At 41.0% G+C, this 14,880-nt stretch overlaps 1 protein-coding gene across 7 annotated transcripts in view; it reads left to right on the plus strand.

Annotated features, from left to right (window-relative positions):
- Positions 1-14,880, plus strand: part of si:dkey-237h12.3 (teneurin-3) — a 136,288-nt gene that overhangs the window by 86,959 nt on the left and 34,449 nt on the right. For 4 of the 7 annotated variants that reach the window (XM_055016375.1, XM_055016377.1, XM_055016376.1 and 1 more), the window contains 6 exons: positions 4,184-4,369; positions 7,023-7,043; positions 7,557-7,580; positions 8,733-8,879; positions 9,415-9,631; positions 14,001-14,120. In XM_055016375.1, coding sequence (XP_054872350.1) covers positions 4,184-4,369; positions 7,023-7,043; positions 7,557-7,580; positions 8,733-8,879; positions 9,415-9,631; positions 14,001-14,120 — 715 coding nt within the window. The remainder of the gene's footprint in view (positions 1-4,183; positions 4,370-7,022; positions 7,044-7,556; positions 7,581-8,732; positions 8,880-9,414; positions 9,632-14,000; positions 14,121-14,880) is intronic. The other 3 variants (XM_055016379.1, XM_055016380.1, XM_055016378.1) reach the window with 2 other exon arrangements.

The raw sequence follows: 14,880 nt of genomic DNA on the forward strand, positions 1-14,880 counted from the left end.
TTGATGCTACCACTGGAGACACAAAGTTGGACATTTTTGAATTATCAAAGTGTTGTTTGTACTGCACCAACAAGTCTTCACAAACTGTGCTGTCAGGTCTATAAGGCCCTTTTAGTTTCTCTGTCTTTTTTTTTTTTTTTTGGGCTGTTTTTATGGATGTGGTTGGAGTTTCTTTAGCAAATAATTGGCACCACATTTTTCTGTATTTATTCCAAACAAACTCCCCCCTTGCTGTGCGCAGACACCAGGTGTCCACAACACCAGATGTATAAGCCCTCATTAACAGGCTGTAAGTTGAAATAAATGTATTTCATACAGTGCAGTATGTCGACGCGCGGGTGTCTTATTAAGAAAAAAAAAAGAAATTATGTGACATATAATTTAATGTTTAATTATTTGCAAAAAACTTTCCACTATTTGAGGTAATTCATCATCACCACTGTTAAAATATAATTTAGTGAACATTAGAGAATAATTTGCATTCCTAAATTGCATGAGTGCCACAATTTGGAATGAACCCTTTGAATGAATCAGTATTTTTTAGATCTCTCCCGTAGGTAAGCATGAAAAACACAAAAAAGATTTATTTGTGACGTCCTACTGAGTCATTGTCAGCGAGTGTGTCTGAGATTTTTCCTTCTCATTAGTCGATGCACACATGTTGCAGTACTGTTGGGTTTTATGAGCATTACTCTAGGTTACTCCGTTTCTCCATCACCTTGAGTGAAGTTTCACTTTTCATTTTCACACACATTTTAAACACAAGTCAGCCTTGATGACAAAAATAGTGCTTTTAGTGTTGATGATGATGTGTTCACAAAGCGTTTGGAACTGTTAATAGCAACTCTTTTTTGGCAGTTCAATTCATTAGTCCACACAAGGACAACAGTAAATGTGTGCTGACAGAAGAAAAACTCATCGAAATGCTTTGAAAAAACTTAACTCTTTAACTCTTTTCCAAGTAGCACTAAGATAGTAATCTGAAACTACTACAGGAAACAAATCCAATACAAAAGCTTTCTTGGGTATGAGGAGACAGATGTTGACATCTGATAGTCAAGAATTACTCAGGCTTGAAAAGTGTTGTATAACAAACAAAAGGACTAAGTACAGAATACACAAAAATGCTTCTGCTTTGTTCTGGACAAGACGAATCAAACTGTGGGTGTGATCACACCCGCAAAGTTGGGTGATCAACACTTGTAAGCGTGTGCTGATTATAAGCACAGCATATGTTAATCACACCACGTTATGTTGGTGACCCAGGGTATGTTCTTATCGAAACAAAAGTGCGTTGCTAAAAAAATTTTTAAAAAGACTTCTAGATTTGTTCAGAACATTTTCCAAAAATGCCAAAGCATTTTGTAGCAACCTCAAGTTTTTTTTTCAAGCAGAAGAGACAATTTTGCATTCCCATCTGCTCGCAGCAGCGCCTCTTCATTTGTTAGCGGGTTTGTATTCAGAGGGTTTGTCTTGCGACACAAGTAGGTGACATGTTAGTTCAAAGGCTGGCCCCTCCCATCTGTTATCTGTGCCTGAGATTCAGGTGATTTATGTGCGTTTCGCCTCTCAGAATAGACTCATTCTCTGCATGTTAAATCCACAGAGAAACACATACTGAGTCAAAGAATTAGAAGCAGGAGTTGCAGTTTGCTTCTGTCAGTAAAAAAGGATGTGGACTATATTCCTCTTGGCTGAACTAGAATTAGAAATTAAAGCATTAAAAAGCTGGATGGTACGTTTGAGATGATTGATGTCTGTGCAGACCTTTTGAAGCAACATGTTGCTTGTTTGGTCCGTGACCAATAAGAAAGAATAATTGTGTCGGTGAAAAGGGATTTTTTTTCTTTTTCTTTTTGTGTCTTGCTTTCTTTTCTTTCTTTTTTTTTTTTTTTTTTTAAAAAGAGAAATAATTTCTAATTCTGTTGAAGTTTTCAAAATTTCAAACATAGTCCTACCGCTTGGCAAGATAACTCAGGCTGGTCAGGATCGACACTGATGAGACTGGCCTCGCTGCAGTCCAAAAGTTAGGGAGTTTACCCATCTGGGTGGGTGGAGGATTCCTTCGTAATTAATGCTGCGGCTCTTCTTCAATTAAATAAACTTTAATTAACAAGCGCGTAGCATGGATCGAACGCCCACAACCCCTATCCAGCTCGAGTCAGGGGCATGTTAAAGGCAGATAAACACTTTTGCACTAATGAAAAATTGATTGCATAGATTCTATGGGAAGGAGGTATTCCTTTGGAATCGAATGACTCCCCTCCAGAGGCATGCTTAATATTCTACAGTGTCGGCTCAGCTTAATCAGAACCATCCAAGGTCCCTCAATCGAAGAAAAACTCTATTCAGAGAGCTGGAACAGACAGTTAAAACAGCCTCAGTAATGGGGATGAGTGTGGGCAAAGCAGTAAAAAAAATAATAAAAATACATGAACAAAATGAGAGGATATTTTATCCATGACTTGTTACATTTTGGGCTGTAGTATGATGTGGGCTAATTTGCTTTCCCGGAAGGCTATACCAAGTTTTCAAAAAGGCACAAACTTTTTCCGTTGCGGGGCTATATAAAACTCCTCGTAAAATGTGAGAACATACTTGAGCTCCTTTCCTCTAGTACACTGACGGCTATTGTCTCAGCCGAAAGCTTTATGGCTCTTCTGTTCAAAAGCTTTGATAGAAGCTCTCGGTTCCAGAAAATCAACATTTCTTATTCTCACACAAGAGCAGCCACAGCGTGTTGAGCTTTCACTTTAGTCTGCTTGCTGCGGACTGATTTACTCACCATCCATGGATTCATTCATTAGAATTTTCTGAAGATAACAGACTCAAAACAACTGCTTCACCGTTTCCAATGCTGCGTTGATGACAATCTGACATCCGAGTCCAGACATAAGAACCTGTTTAATCCATAACCCTCGCCTCAGCCTGCCAGGACTACATGCAAATGAGCTTTCACAAGATGTAAAACTGAAAAGCAGTTGTTGTGGGAGTTTCAGGATTCACAGTAATTACAGTGCTTTAGTTTTCTGAGCTTTTAGAGTGATGACATGTTTTGTTTTCTTTTAGGGCTTCTGCAATCTTGAACAAAAAATAAAGTGGTCTCTGAAATTAGTCTGATAAAGATCTGTTAAAGTAGCAGCAGAAAGGAAAATGACAAACCATTTTGTTTGTGCATGTGCTTGAGGGAGAATAAAAAGCTTTTATTTTTTATTATTCCCAGGTAATTATTCAGAGAAATATTTACTTTTTTTTTGTGATTAGAGTTGATGTCACTTCAAACTGAAGAATAATGGCGGTTACACTGATTGGAGCAGTTTTGTTTACAGGCTAATTAAAGTCCTCCAGAAATTGTTGAGTAAATTTTACCTAAAACTGAGTCATATATAATTTATTTGCCATTATAGAAACACAATATGATTCCTTAATATGTTTCAGTTTTCTCTTTCATCAGTGTGGATTCTAATGTACTTTAATTGGCTTTAGTGTACTTGGATTGTATTGTGTTGTTGCTGTGCTGTGGAGAACAGTTTACAAATGAAATGTCGAGTGCTGAGAATTTAAAGGATTTTATCATTGGCTGATCCCATAAAAGTAATAAGACTGTATATCAAGATTAATATACTTTTTAGAGGATGAGTTAAGCTCTTTTCCCCTAAGCTGTGTGTTTTGGTACATGGCAGTAGTATAAAAGTTGACTGGGCATTCAATTTTGGTCCTCGATTTAATGCGCTGACATTTGGTATGTCAGCTACGCTCATTTAAAAAAGAATTGTGTACACGACAAGTCCATTGAGATCCATAGAGCACGAGGAAGTAGTAAAGGCCCGACATTTTCCATGTAAAATGAAGCGTGTTAAACATTCCTTTAACAGATAGCAGTAATGTTGAGTCTCTTTAGATGAAATAGTAGCAGAAATAGCTACCTTACAGTGTAAGTCAGAATTTTTACAGCATTTTTTTTTCTTTACCAGTAGGGTTTAAAGCATGTCTTGTTTACAGTTAAACTTGTTGGCCCACTTTAACTGAGGGAGCCAAGACTTCTCGGCAAACATCAGAGCATATTTCTGTGGTGGCAGATGCATCTATACAGAATACAAAAATACCCCAGTGCAGAAAGAAAAAAAACAGCTTTTCACAGAACAGAAGCTACATGTCTCCATGGCTCTTTGTTTTGCGACAGAGGTGTGTGTGGTGGACTGCGGTCCCCACGGCTCATGCATCAGTGGTGTGTGTCACTGCGAGGAAGGCTGGACAGGACCAGAATGTGAGCAGAGGGACTGTCACCCACGCTGCATCGACCACGGAGTCTGCCGAGAGGGCAAGTGTGACTGCCACCAGGGCTGGACGGGTGAACACTGCACCATCGGTGAGCCACGGTGACACATACTGTACTGTACACCTACACACGCTTGACAGAAGGGCACCAGCTACAGAGGAAATTCATTTATGGACTGGCTTAAAGGGGAAAATACAGAGTGTGAATGTCAGTATTTTCAGTTACAAGCATCGGTTGGCAGCGATCATGATACACCCCTGTTGCTGCCAACCTTCTCCAAACAACTACCTTTGCATGACAAACTAGTGATGAGTAGTTTTAGCGATATTTTCGGTGCTTCTTCGAATCCAATTTCCAAAGATCGCTGAACCACACACTGTGGTCGTGGATTTCTTTCTTTATTTCTTCTCTGAAGGCTTGTCAGCCACAATCACTGCTGGCAAGTAACTGCAAACTTGTACTCAAGTGCCTAAGAACATCTTTGAGATACTTTTGTCCGTTTCTCATTTCTCATCTCCCAATTTCTGCTCCACTACAACTAGATGTTGATTAATGTTTTACATCCCCATCACACACTATCATAAGCTTGTGAAATTTGTTGCATTTATAGCTTAAAATATCTGTAATGTTTCTAAAGTGGCCTACACTTGAACCAGATGCAACAATAAAAAAACTGTACATGTTACTGAATCAATAAAAATAATTCATACTTACATATATAGATATAGATATATGTGGAGTGTTGATGAAAATACTTTTGTGCCTGACTAACATTTTTATTCCAAGGACTTTTTCTTTCAGTTAAAGCTTTGAGTCTTTCATCATTCTGTGCTGACTGTTGCTAAACATATAAACATGAGTTTTTCATTTTTTGAAGGCTGTGACTCCTTCTGCAAATGTCATCTTTCTATTCATCAAAATAGTTCGTCCTCTATCTACAGACAAATTGTGTGGCCAGTGTAGAAGTTTGAATGAACTGGAATTCAACTCGGACAATAGTGAGATTGAAAACCAAACATGAATAGAATCAAAATGTAGCAAATTTTAACTTGAAATTGTCGTGATGGACTTTAATCCAAGTAAAAACTAAAGAAAAACGTGTTGTATCTTCGGTTTGGGCAAGCTGTCGCATACTTTTCTTCTCTCTTTTCAAAATTGTCCCCCTTGCAACACTTCACATTAACTTTGCAATTTATATAATCGATTTAGATATTCCACCTTTACCACTGCTGAAGTGATGCTCCTGTATTAGTGAGTCGAGGGCAGGTATTTAGGGAGCCAAAAAGCCGCGGGTAGGCCTCTTTGGAATATCATTTTTCTGAAATGGCAGTGCTTCACCTGGCATTAATGAGGATAATGACTTCTGAGATGTCACTTCCTATTGACCTTTAACTCAAACTTCCTCGACACCTTAGCCTCTGTCAAAGGTCCTGTAGTTAAACCCTGACACCCTGCGTCAAACAGCATTCCCTCAAGTGTCATTTCCAGCCTCTCAATGACGACACATTCCCCCCTGAAACAAAGATCGGGCACTCCAAACTCTTGAACCCTAATTATGTATTTACAAGTTCTCTCATCAGCAATCCCCTGTCCACAGCGCAAATCCATCTCTGAGGGGAGAGGAGATTGCAGTGAGGGAGTTGTCGGAGGGGTCGCATTCCTGATCTTATTAATCTTTCCTTCCTCAGGGCCGACTGTGCATCATCCATTTTCTCTTTCTTTTTCCTTCTGTTTAAGGCTCCCGTCAGGAAAGCAACTCCTTGCTTTGGACGCAGTGGCGATGAATAGGCAATGCGTTACCTTTTCTTGGAGAACCAGGAGCTTATTTTGTCTTTCAAACGCTGAATAACTGCCATTTGCACAAAGCGCCTTTTAATCACATTACATGGTCAGAGCTTGAATGGAGGACTTCCTTGGCCATTCTTTTGTCACAAGCATCTAGATCCTGTTTTATATGCAAGGCTTAACCCATTGTCACTGCTTTCTCAGCACTGCAGTTTACCGCTAAGGTGTTTTTGATTTGTCTTAGTCTATCGCTAGCTCATTGCCATGCTGTTGTTAAAACCACTGAAGTAGAGATGATGGAAAAATTGAAAACAAAAATAGCAGAGTGTAGTATTCCGCTTCATGATGCATTCATATTAGAATCAGACTGAGCCTATATACATCGCAGTAAACAGACAGTGAAGTGTTTTGAAGTAGGCTCTGATGAAACTGGCTCATATGGCCTGGAAGCAAAGGGTATTACAATACTCATGTAGCAAGAGAAACTGTTTTATTTTTTCTCTCCATTGTGTTAGCTTGCCTTGCTTTGTCAAAGCAAAGCAGATGGAGAGTGTTAGCAATGAATATTTCACTGAGCACAAGTTGCTGAATTCATTTCTGCTGTCTCCTATAGACAGCAGTATAATCACCATTCATTCACAGCACTTTGACAGACGCTTTTTGATTTTGACCGCAGAGGCAGCTATAATTCCGATTAATCACTCAATGCTTTAATTAACATCAACACTCTAAGTTGAATTTTTTCACTTTGCCGCAGCTAAACTATGAATCAGCTCTAAATATGCAGCCTCTGTCTCTGTTGTCTCCCTCTTACATGGATTTTCTACTTGTGTTTTTTCTATTTGCATTCCTCTGCCTAACTCCTACTTATATCCATTCTCTTTTCTATCTTATGTCTGTATGCCTCTCTGCCTACCTATCTGTCTCTTTCCAACTCCCTCTTGGCTTACATGTATAGCCCTGGATTCCAGAGTATCAGGTAAAAAAAAAAACACTTTTCACTTTGCTTAAGATTTATACTCTTCATGCTAGATGTTTTTTTTATTATTATTTTATTTTTATTTTTTATGATCCAGCTTCATTTTGCTTAAAAAAAAATTGTGAACTCTGTTAAGAAAAAAAAATTGGGTGAGCTCGCAGCTTCGCTCTCTTTCAGTAATATCAGTCGTATCCTGTCACTCATGCTTAGTGTTAGCTATTCAGCTCAATCACCGTAACTGCTGTGAATTACATACACAGGGGAGAGATAGAAATTAGAAACACGTGGCGAAGACAACGGTAATCTTTGGGAAAACTACCTGCAAAGCTTCTTTTGCAAATATTTAAACCACGTTGGCAGCTACATCAGCTTTATGCCAGCCACCGTTTCCACGTTTTTGTACTCCCTGCAAGTTACAATAAGTAAATGTGTTTGTCAGTCTTAGCTCTCTGCCACCACAGAGATAAGTAATTTTCTTTTCCAAATGTTTCCCTTTCCTCGGTTGTGTAATAGGAGCAGTCAAGATAGGATATAAAGGTAAATTGAACCACTACCCCACCAAGGGAGATTGTCACGAACAATCCCTCCCCGCTCTCTGTCTTTCCTAGCACGGCGTATATACACCTGTTTTATGTCCGAGTCGATCATAATGTTTCTGCTGTGATCCTGCTCCCCCCCGATATGTCCCCTCATCTCCTGTCCGTCTTAACCAGTCTCACACCAGACTCCACGGTCCCTTCTCCCCCCACCACCCTGTCTTAATTCCCTGTGTCTGCCAGATTAAACGCCCTGAACTGGTGTGGTTTAGTCATGTTTCGGTTCCCTGTCTTCACCCTCCACTAGAAGGAATGCGATCTGGCAGCAAGTGCACTGTTTTCTGTAAATGTGGAGACTCTAGATCCTCCCTCTTTCTTACCCCTCTCCCCCCTATTTACATATATACTTCCTCTTCCCCTTTGATGTTGCTGTTACTTCACATGAGTGTTTCAAGCATCTGCACTGGGCTATTCCTACTTTAATTATTTTCAGGGGAAAGCAATGGACTTCTAAGACAGTGATTTTCAGCTTCTTAAATGGGATTTGTGCAACTTTGAACTAAAAAAAAAAACAACAAAAAAAACATCCTTGAAATTTGAATTCAAATACAAAAGAAAGAAAGAAAAAAAAACAACTTGTGGATTTGACATGAAGACAGGCATTCATTTAAAAGTGACACTGAAGATTCATGCAACCATAAAAGAAGTTACTTCAACTCACAAAGAGACATTCAAACTTTGATTTCAGCACAAAAACAACTCTGAAAATTCCTATGAGGATTTGATTCAACATGCATTTGCAGCATCTCCCATTGGTCTACTAACAGTAAGTGAACCACTTAGCAGGTCCCACCTCCTTTTATCCCATACAGTTCACTTTTGACTACAGTTGCACAGTCCTAGAACTCATGTGAAACGACTGTAACTCCTCACAACCTCCGCCCCCATCCCCAGTCCTGTCAGAGGTGTATCGTACTGTATGTTCACTCGATACTGTCTTTTATCATCTTTGTCCCTCCTCTGCCCCCCCCCCCCGTCCACTCTAAATGCCCCCTTCGCTCTTGTCTTCTCGCCCCCTTCCCTTGCCTTCTTCCTCCTGATTTCCCTGTTCCGACTTGCTCGGCTGTTTGACACGTACATGATGTGTTGACAGACGGCTGCCCCGGGCTGTGCAACAACAACGGGAGGTGCGTCCTGGATCAGAACGTCTGGCACTGCATCTGCCAGTCAGGATGGAGAGGGCTGGGCTGCGACGTAGCGACCGAAACGCTCTGCTCAGATGGCAAGGATAACGAGGGAGGTAGGAGGAAGTAAAAGCTTTGTACAAATTGTCTTTTAGCTTCAGAAAAACTTGTGTGCAACTGCTATTGTGCCAGACAGAAAATTGGCTTTGATGTGGCTCCTCGGTGACAGTGCAAACAAACAAAACAAATCAATCATACATAAAACATCACTGGAAAGAATATGCAAATGTAGCTGCAGAGCGGATTGTTAAACAGCGCGCTTTAAAATATACAGTAGATCAATTATAAGGAGAAGTTGAGGCTCTGTAGTTGCACCCGATGTGCTGGATTTGTAACGAACTGCTCCTTGGCCTGACCAGCGAGCACGACACTTCACAGGTTCACGTGAGGTGGCATATTTTGAAATGGTTCCTACTTTGTATCGGCGCAGAATCTCTGCTTTAACACACTTTATTTCGTGTTAGAAGTCACCTGTGTGTACTGGAGCACAGCACAGCAATGGAAATGCTCGTGTTGCTGTTGTCAAACCCCAGCGTATGCAGGTCAACCGAGCTCTTCCTCCCTGTCTTCAACGTCCCTCCTGTTTTCCAGATGGGCTCATCGACTGCATGGACCCGGACTGCTGCACTCAAATCTCCTGCCAGGGTCAGACCTACTGTCGTGGCTCGCCTGACCCCGTTTCCATCGCTGGCCAGGGCCAGAGTTCAGCCGCTCAGCCCACGTCTAAGAGCTTTTACGAGCGCGTCAGCTTTTTGATTGGTCCCAGTGGCAGCCACGTGATACCCTGGGATAACCCTTTCAACAGCAGGTAAGCAGCTTAATGAATTACTGACAGCTTTTTAATTATTTGGATCACGTTAGCTGTTTGCTGTCTCATTACCAGTGGAGGGAGGCACCTGTGTTTGTGCAGCCACTCTGAAACGTCCAAGATTCTCACATCTCTTTGTGTTTGCAGTCAAAATGACAAGTGTGTTTACAGTAGTTTGGCTGCCACACGCGAGTAAACATTAAGTAGCTGGAGAGTGAGCTTGTTCCTTCCATAAAAATAGCCCCTATGACAGTGAAACAGAACGCATCAGGTTGTTTACATCAAGATAACAGGACCATGTGGTTTTCCAAAATGAAAAGGAAAGTATAGCAAAGGCGAGGTGGCCATTTTCACTGCAAATGAATGTCCCATACTGTATCTTGCATGAGAATATTTTTCCCCGCATCACACAGTACATTTGTATATCTGAGGCTGAAAGACTTTAATAGACATTTCTTTGATATTACTGAGAAAGCCTTTGTTGCTTGAAAGTGTTCGTCCAACAAAAGAACATCAAACAAGGGTGTGAGAAATGTATTTTTTATTTCGCAAGTTACCACTGGGTAAAAACATCATCTAAAATTACACAGAGCGATGCTCTTATGTGATACGTAACTTGATACTTTTTGTACTTTGATGACAGTTTCAAGGATTTTTCTTCTGTTCACAACTCATAAAGGTGCTGTTTTTGGGTGTTTGGGTAGGTAAAGAACTGTGAAGTGTTTCTTGTGATGTTAATTTTAGCCACACATTACTCTTTGGAAGGTATCGTTGAGCTTTCGGTTGGTCCACCACCTTGGTCCAAGTTGACTTTTGCATGTATTGCCATGTAATTTCTTGTCATCTTCCCATCAGGATGAATCACTTTGGTGATGCCAGAGCAAACACCTTTAAAGGAAACAGTCCCATCAGCCTTACCTGCTTTGTTTTTAGTGCTAATTAATAAATGATAGCATGCAAACACATCAGCAACAGTGGAGAACATGGTAAACATTCTACATTTCTGAACATCCATGTTATGTTTAGGGCGAGTATGAAGGCTAAAGTATCCCTGTTTTTTTATCATTTTCCTTCCACTTCTCATAAACTTTTCAGATTTATTTTCTTGTGCAGATCCCACTAGCTGCATTAACCGAAGAGTTTTATCATGATTCAAAGACATTTTAACATTTGTATACATGGAACTCGTGAATTTTCAGTTTGCAGCTTGTTGCAAGAATACAAATTTTTGTTTTATCAAGGTGAAGACATTGATTGAAAAGTTTGATGCAAAGGGCAGAAAGATCTTACCCAATTATTAGAGTACCACGCTGCATCAGTGTGCAAACCGAGGAGACAGTTACATTTTTCACCAAGCCCCCAGTGCACTTCCACATCTGTGCAGAATCGCAAGTCGAGTTTGTTTTGTGACTGGAGAGGAAAATGAATGCTAACTGTGTGCAGAAGGCTTTGGGAATATTTCCTCCAATAGTTTAAAGTAATCCATATGTAAATAGCATGCTTTACTGAAAATATAGAATGAGGCAATCCCCCCCCAGCCGGGTTCTCAGTAATCCTCATCCTCATTGTCTTCAGCTTACTGTCGATTTCATGTCTGGCAGTGGCATTAACTCTCTTGCTCACTATATTCATTTGCCTTTTTATCTCCTCATAGAAGTTAGTATTATAGTCAAAAACAGCATTTTAGTTGCTGTGCAAACATGCATACCACCAAGTTTGACAAAATTAATTATCTTTTTTTTTTTTCTTTACACATTGCATCAGCACAAACACTGCACACATGAAATAATTTTCCAGCGAGTCATATTATGAAGTAGAATTTCAGTAGTGGCAGAGTTTGCAAGGAGACCCATTTTTTAACATTAATTTGAGGTTACAGTGTGAATAATTTATCGTCAGACTTTGCAGAATGTAAATTCTAAAAAAAAAAAATAAAAAAATTCTCTGAAGCGCTGGAACGGTGCCAGAAGAGAAGTCTTCCAACAACAGAGGCGACTGTTATGCAAAGTTGCGTCTAATGTTCAACGGTACAGAAATGGTAAACAGTTAGAGGTAATTTCTCTCTATTTTTATTTTTTTCAGGAGCTCATTGTGTAAGCCAGGAGAAAGGGGAGCAGATTTCAGCGTGCGGTCAGCTTTCAGAACTCGGCAGTGAACGTGTCCCTTGTGTAGCACAGAGAATAAAACATGTGTCGTGGTGTAGTAGCCCCCCAGCCATATCGCATGTCCCCACACAAGCCTCCCACTGGGTTTTCAGATGGTGTTTTTCTACAGCCAGTGTGGGACACTGACAGATAAGAATGCATGAATTATATGACGCACGTCTGGGGTTTCAGCAGGTGGTGTCACTTCACGTTTGTTTTGGGGAGGGGGTGTTCGGTTCCTGTAGCACCCGTCTGCCTCTCCAGATTAATAGAGACGCCGTGAAGAAAGAGTGAACCTTCGCTGGGGCTCTTAAGTGGCCTTGTTCTTTGAGCCAGTAAATAAACGATGGGAGATGGTTGTGCCAGACGTGGAGCAGGAGGGAAAGAAGAGCGGTGCTGAAGCTGTTGATCATCCCTGTCTCATATACGTAATGACCCGGAGATAAAGTGGCAAAATGGGACAGGTTTTTTTGGGTTTTTTTTTTTTTGCCCACCAGTGACAAATGCAGAGGCAACACTTAAAATTCCACTCTGTGGTTGAGAAGTGGGGAATGATTAAACGCTGATGGAGAAATATCGCATTGTCTTCATGCACGGCACTGACTTAACAAATGACTTCACTGTTAAGAAAATAAGAATAAGGATCAGTGTTGGACGAGTTCTACCTGAAGGCCCCGGCTTCATGTTGAATAATGGCGGCGGATTTCTTCGGCTTTAATCATGTATGAATCTTCTGTGTGTGTGTGATTTATAAAGCCAAAATGCCGAAGAAAATACAGTTTTTTAGGTGAATGCAGGAGAGGGGAATGCTGGGGGTGGAGAGCCTTCTGACCAGAAGCAAATCCATTTACCAGCAGGGAAAATCTGAGTGGGGAAAGTGAATGAGTAATGGTCTCCCATGCTAGGCAAACTGCCACAGATGTGCCCTGAAGTGAAGCATTTAACCCCCCCATCTTCTCCTGTGGCATTACTGTTTGGCCGGCACAGGGAGGTGGGTTAAGTAAGGCCGCCATCAGGTGTGACTGTACATAAAAATACTGCTGGAAAAGAGGATCTGTGTTCAGAAAATGGCTCCTATATTTATTTTCTCCATATGTCCTCATGTTTTTTCCATAAATATGGAGCATATTTTTGCTTATAGACTTCCAGCCAAATGTTTCCATTTTCACAGCTGAACATTTTGCATTTTTTTGTATTCAAATTGTCACCACATATGGCCTCACCTTTCTAAATTGTTGTGGCGATTTTTATTTTATTTTATTTTTTGCATCGCTGCATTTCATTTCTTTTAAAACCCACTTTTCTTTTTTCTTTTTTTTCGGTGACAGTTTGCCTCCAGCGTTGCATTTTGTTGTTACGAATTCCTATAAAGCGCCTCTTGACACGTCAGCCGCTGAGCTTTGCAACTTCTCACATCAAGAGGATATCTGTAACAGAGTTGGAGAGCTCGTTCTAATACAATTCTTGTTGATATATTATCTTTCATCACAAGTATTACCACAGACATTTATCACGCCACTGAGCACCAGCTTTCAGTACGACACTGACAAAAGACTCTTTTTTTGGAAGCGAAAGTACTTGCCAGAATAATCCCGCTTGGATCACAACCTCTTCAAATGCATTTTAGGGGAAATTCTTAATTCAGCAAGGTCAGCGTGATAACCATTCCGCAAATATTTCACTCATGAATCTCATTTGATAGCCTCACTGCTGGGTGGATTGTACACTTCATTTACCAAGTTGACTTTGCTTGGCAGACTGATGATTTAACTGTGAATCTTTGTTGGCTAGATAATATGCTGTGTGCTTATATTCTTAGCTTGTGATGGCCTCGCAAACTGAATTGCTATGAGAGCTATATATAAGGTTGCATGTGGCGTTACGTCATAATAATGCTTAAAATATAAAAAATAGGTCTTTGTGGAACATAAATGCTGCAATACATGTGCAAGATGCTGCAAAGTCTTAACAGAAACCCTCATCCCAGTGAATTAAGAGTTCTTCAAAGCAGTGAACAGACAGAGAGGGACTTTGTAAGGTGGCATTTTAAAGTATAACAACCATTGACATGTGTGTGTTCCTAACGGTCGGTATATCATACCTCCTACCCCTGTTGCTGGCAACGGGATGACAGTTGTTAGCAGTGCTGATGCTGTGGTCGCTTGTTGACGCTGGCTGGCATTGTTTGTTTACTCAGCTCTTTCTGTGCTAATTCACCCACACAGCCTGGCATCAGTCATCCGGGGTCAGGTCCTAACGGGAGACGGGACGCCGCTGATTGGAGTCAACGTGTCTTTTCTGCACTACCCGGAGTACGGCTACACCATCACGCGGCAAGACGGCATGTAAGGCAACCCCCGTGCACACATGCATCAGTAGGTGCAGCATGCAGGGACACACAGCAATCCATCTGCCTTTATCAACACTGATTTACATGTTCAAACAAACACAAGCAGTCTCTCAGTAGCAGCTCAGTCCTTAGGTCCAACCTATGCCCTTACAACGATTTATTTGTGGCATACGCTGTCCCCAGTGCCGTGTGGAAAAATGCAGAAAAAGCTGTCCAACGGTGGGAGAACTGCACTGGCGGTTTTCCAAAAAGCGCTCAAAACAAATCGAAACAGCAGCACATTGTGCCCTAGAACAATTCCTCATGCAAATGTCACAGTGGTGGAGGCCATTTTGAACCAGGCTGTTTAAAATGCATTGAATCAGCAAGGATAGAATCAATCTGCCCGCGGTGCAGTAAAACATGGGATTACTGTCTGACCTTCTCCTGCTATTACCGCAGACGGGTCCTTAATAATGGGAGTGCAAACACATACAAGACAAACGTATGTCACATATTTTATGGGGAGGGTCCACCTCAGGTAGGAGCTTCATTCTGCCGATGGTCATCAGAGATTGTGAGCCCGGCCTTCCTTGGAAATCAACAGATAGAGGCCATGTTTATGTGTCGCCAGAGTGGAATAAAAGGCTTATTGAGTGGCAGAGAATTGTACAGCTGTTGTTATGAATCACAATCCTTGGGTCCCCAGATAGCTGAGGATTAGCTGATTTCTTCAGATATTCCGCCCTGTAACTCTTGTGACAAGGAGCGTGATA

This window comes from Amphiprion ocellaris, chromosome 13 (assembly GCF_022539595.1).
Source record: "Amphiprion ocellaris isolate individual 3 ecotype Okinawa chromosome 13, ASM2253959v1, whole genome shotgun sequence".
Taxonomy (NCBI): Eukaryota; Metazoa; Chordata; class Actinopteri; family Pomacentridae; genus Amphiprion; species Amphiprion ocellaris.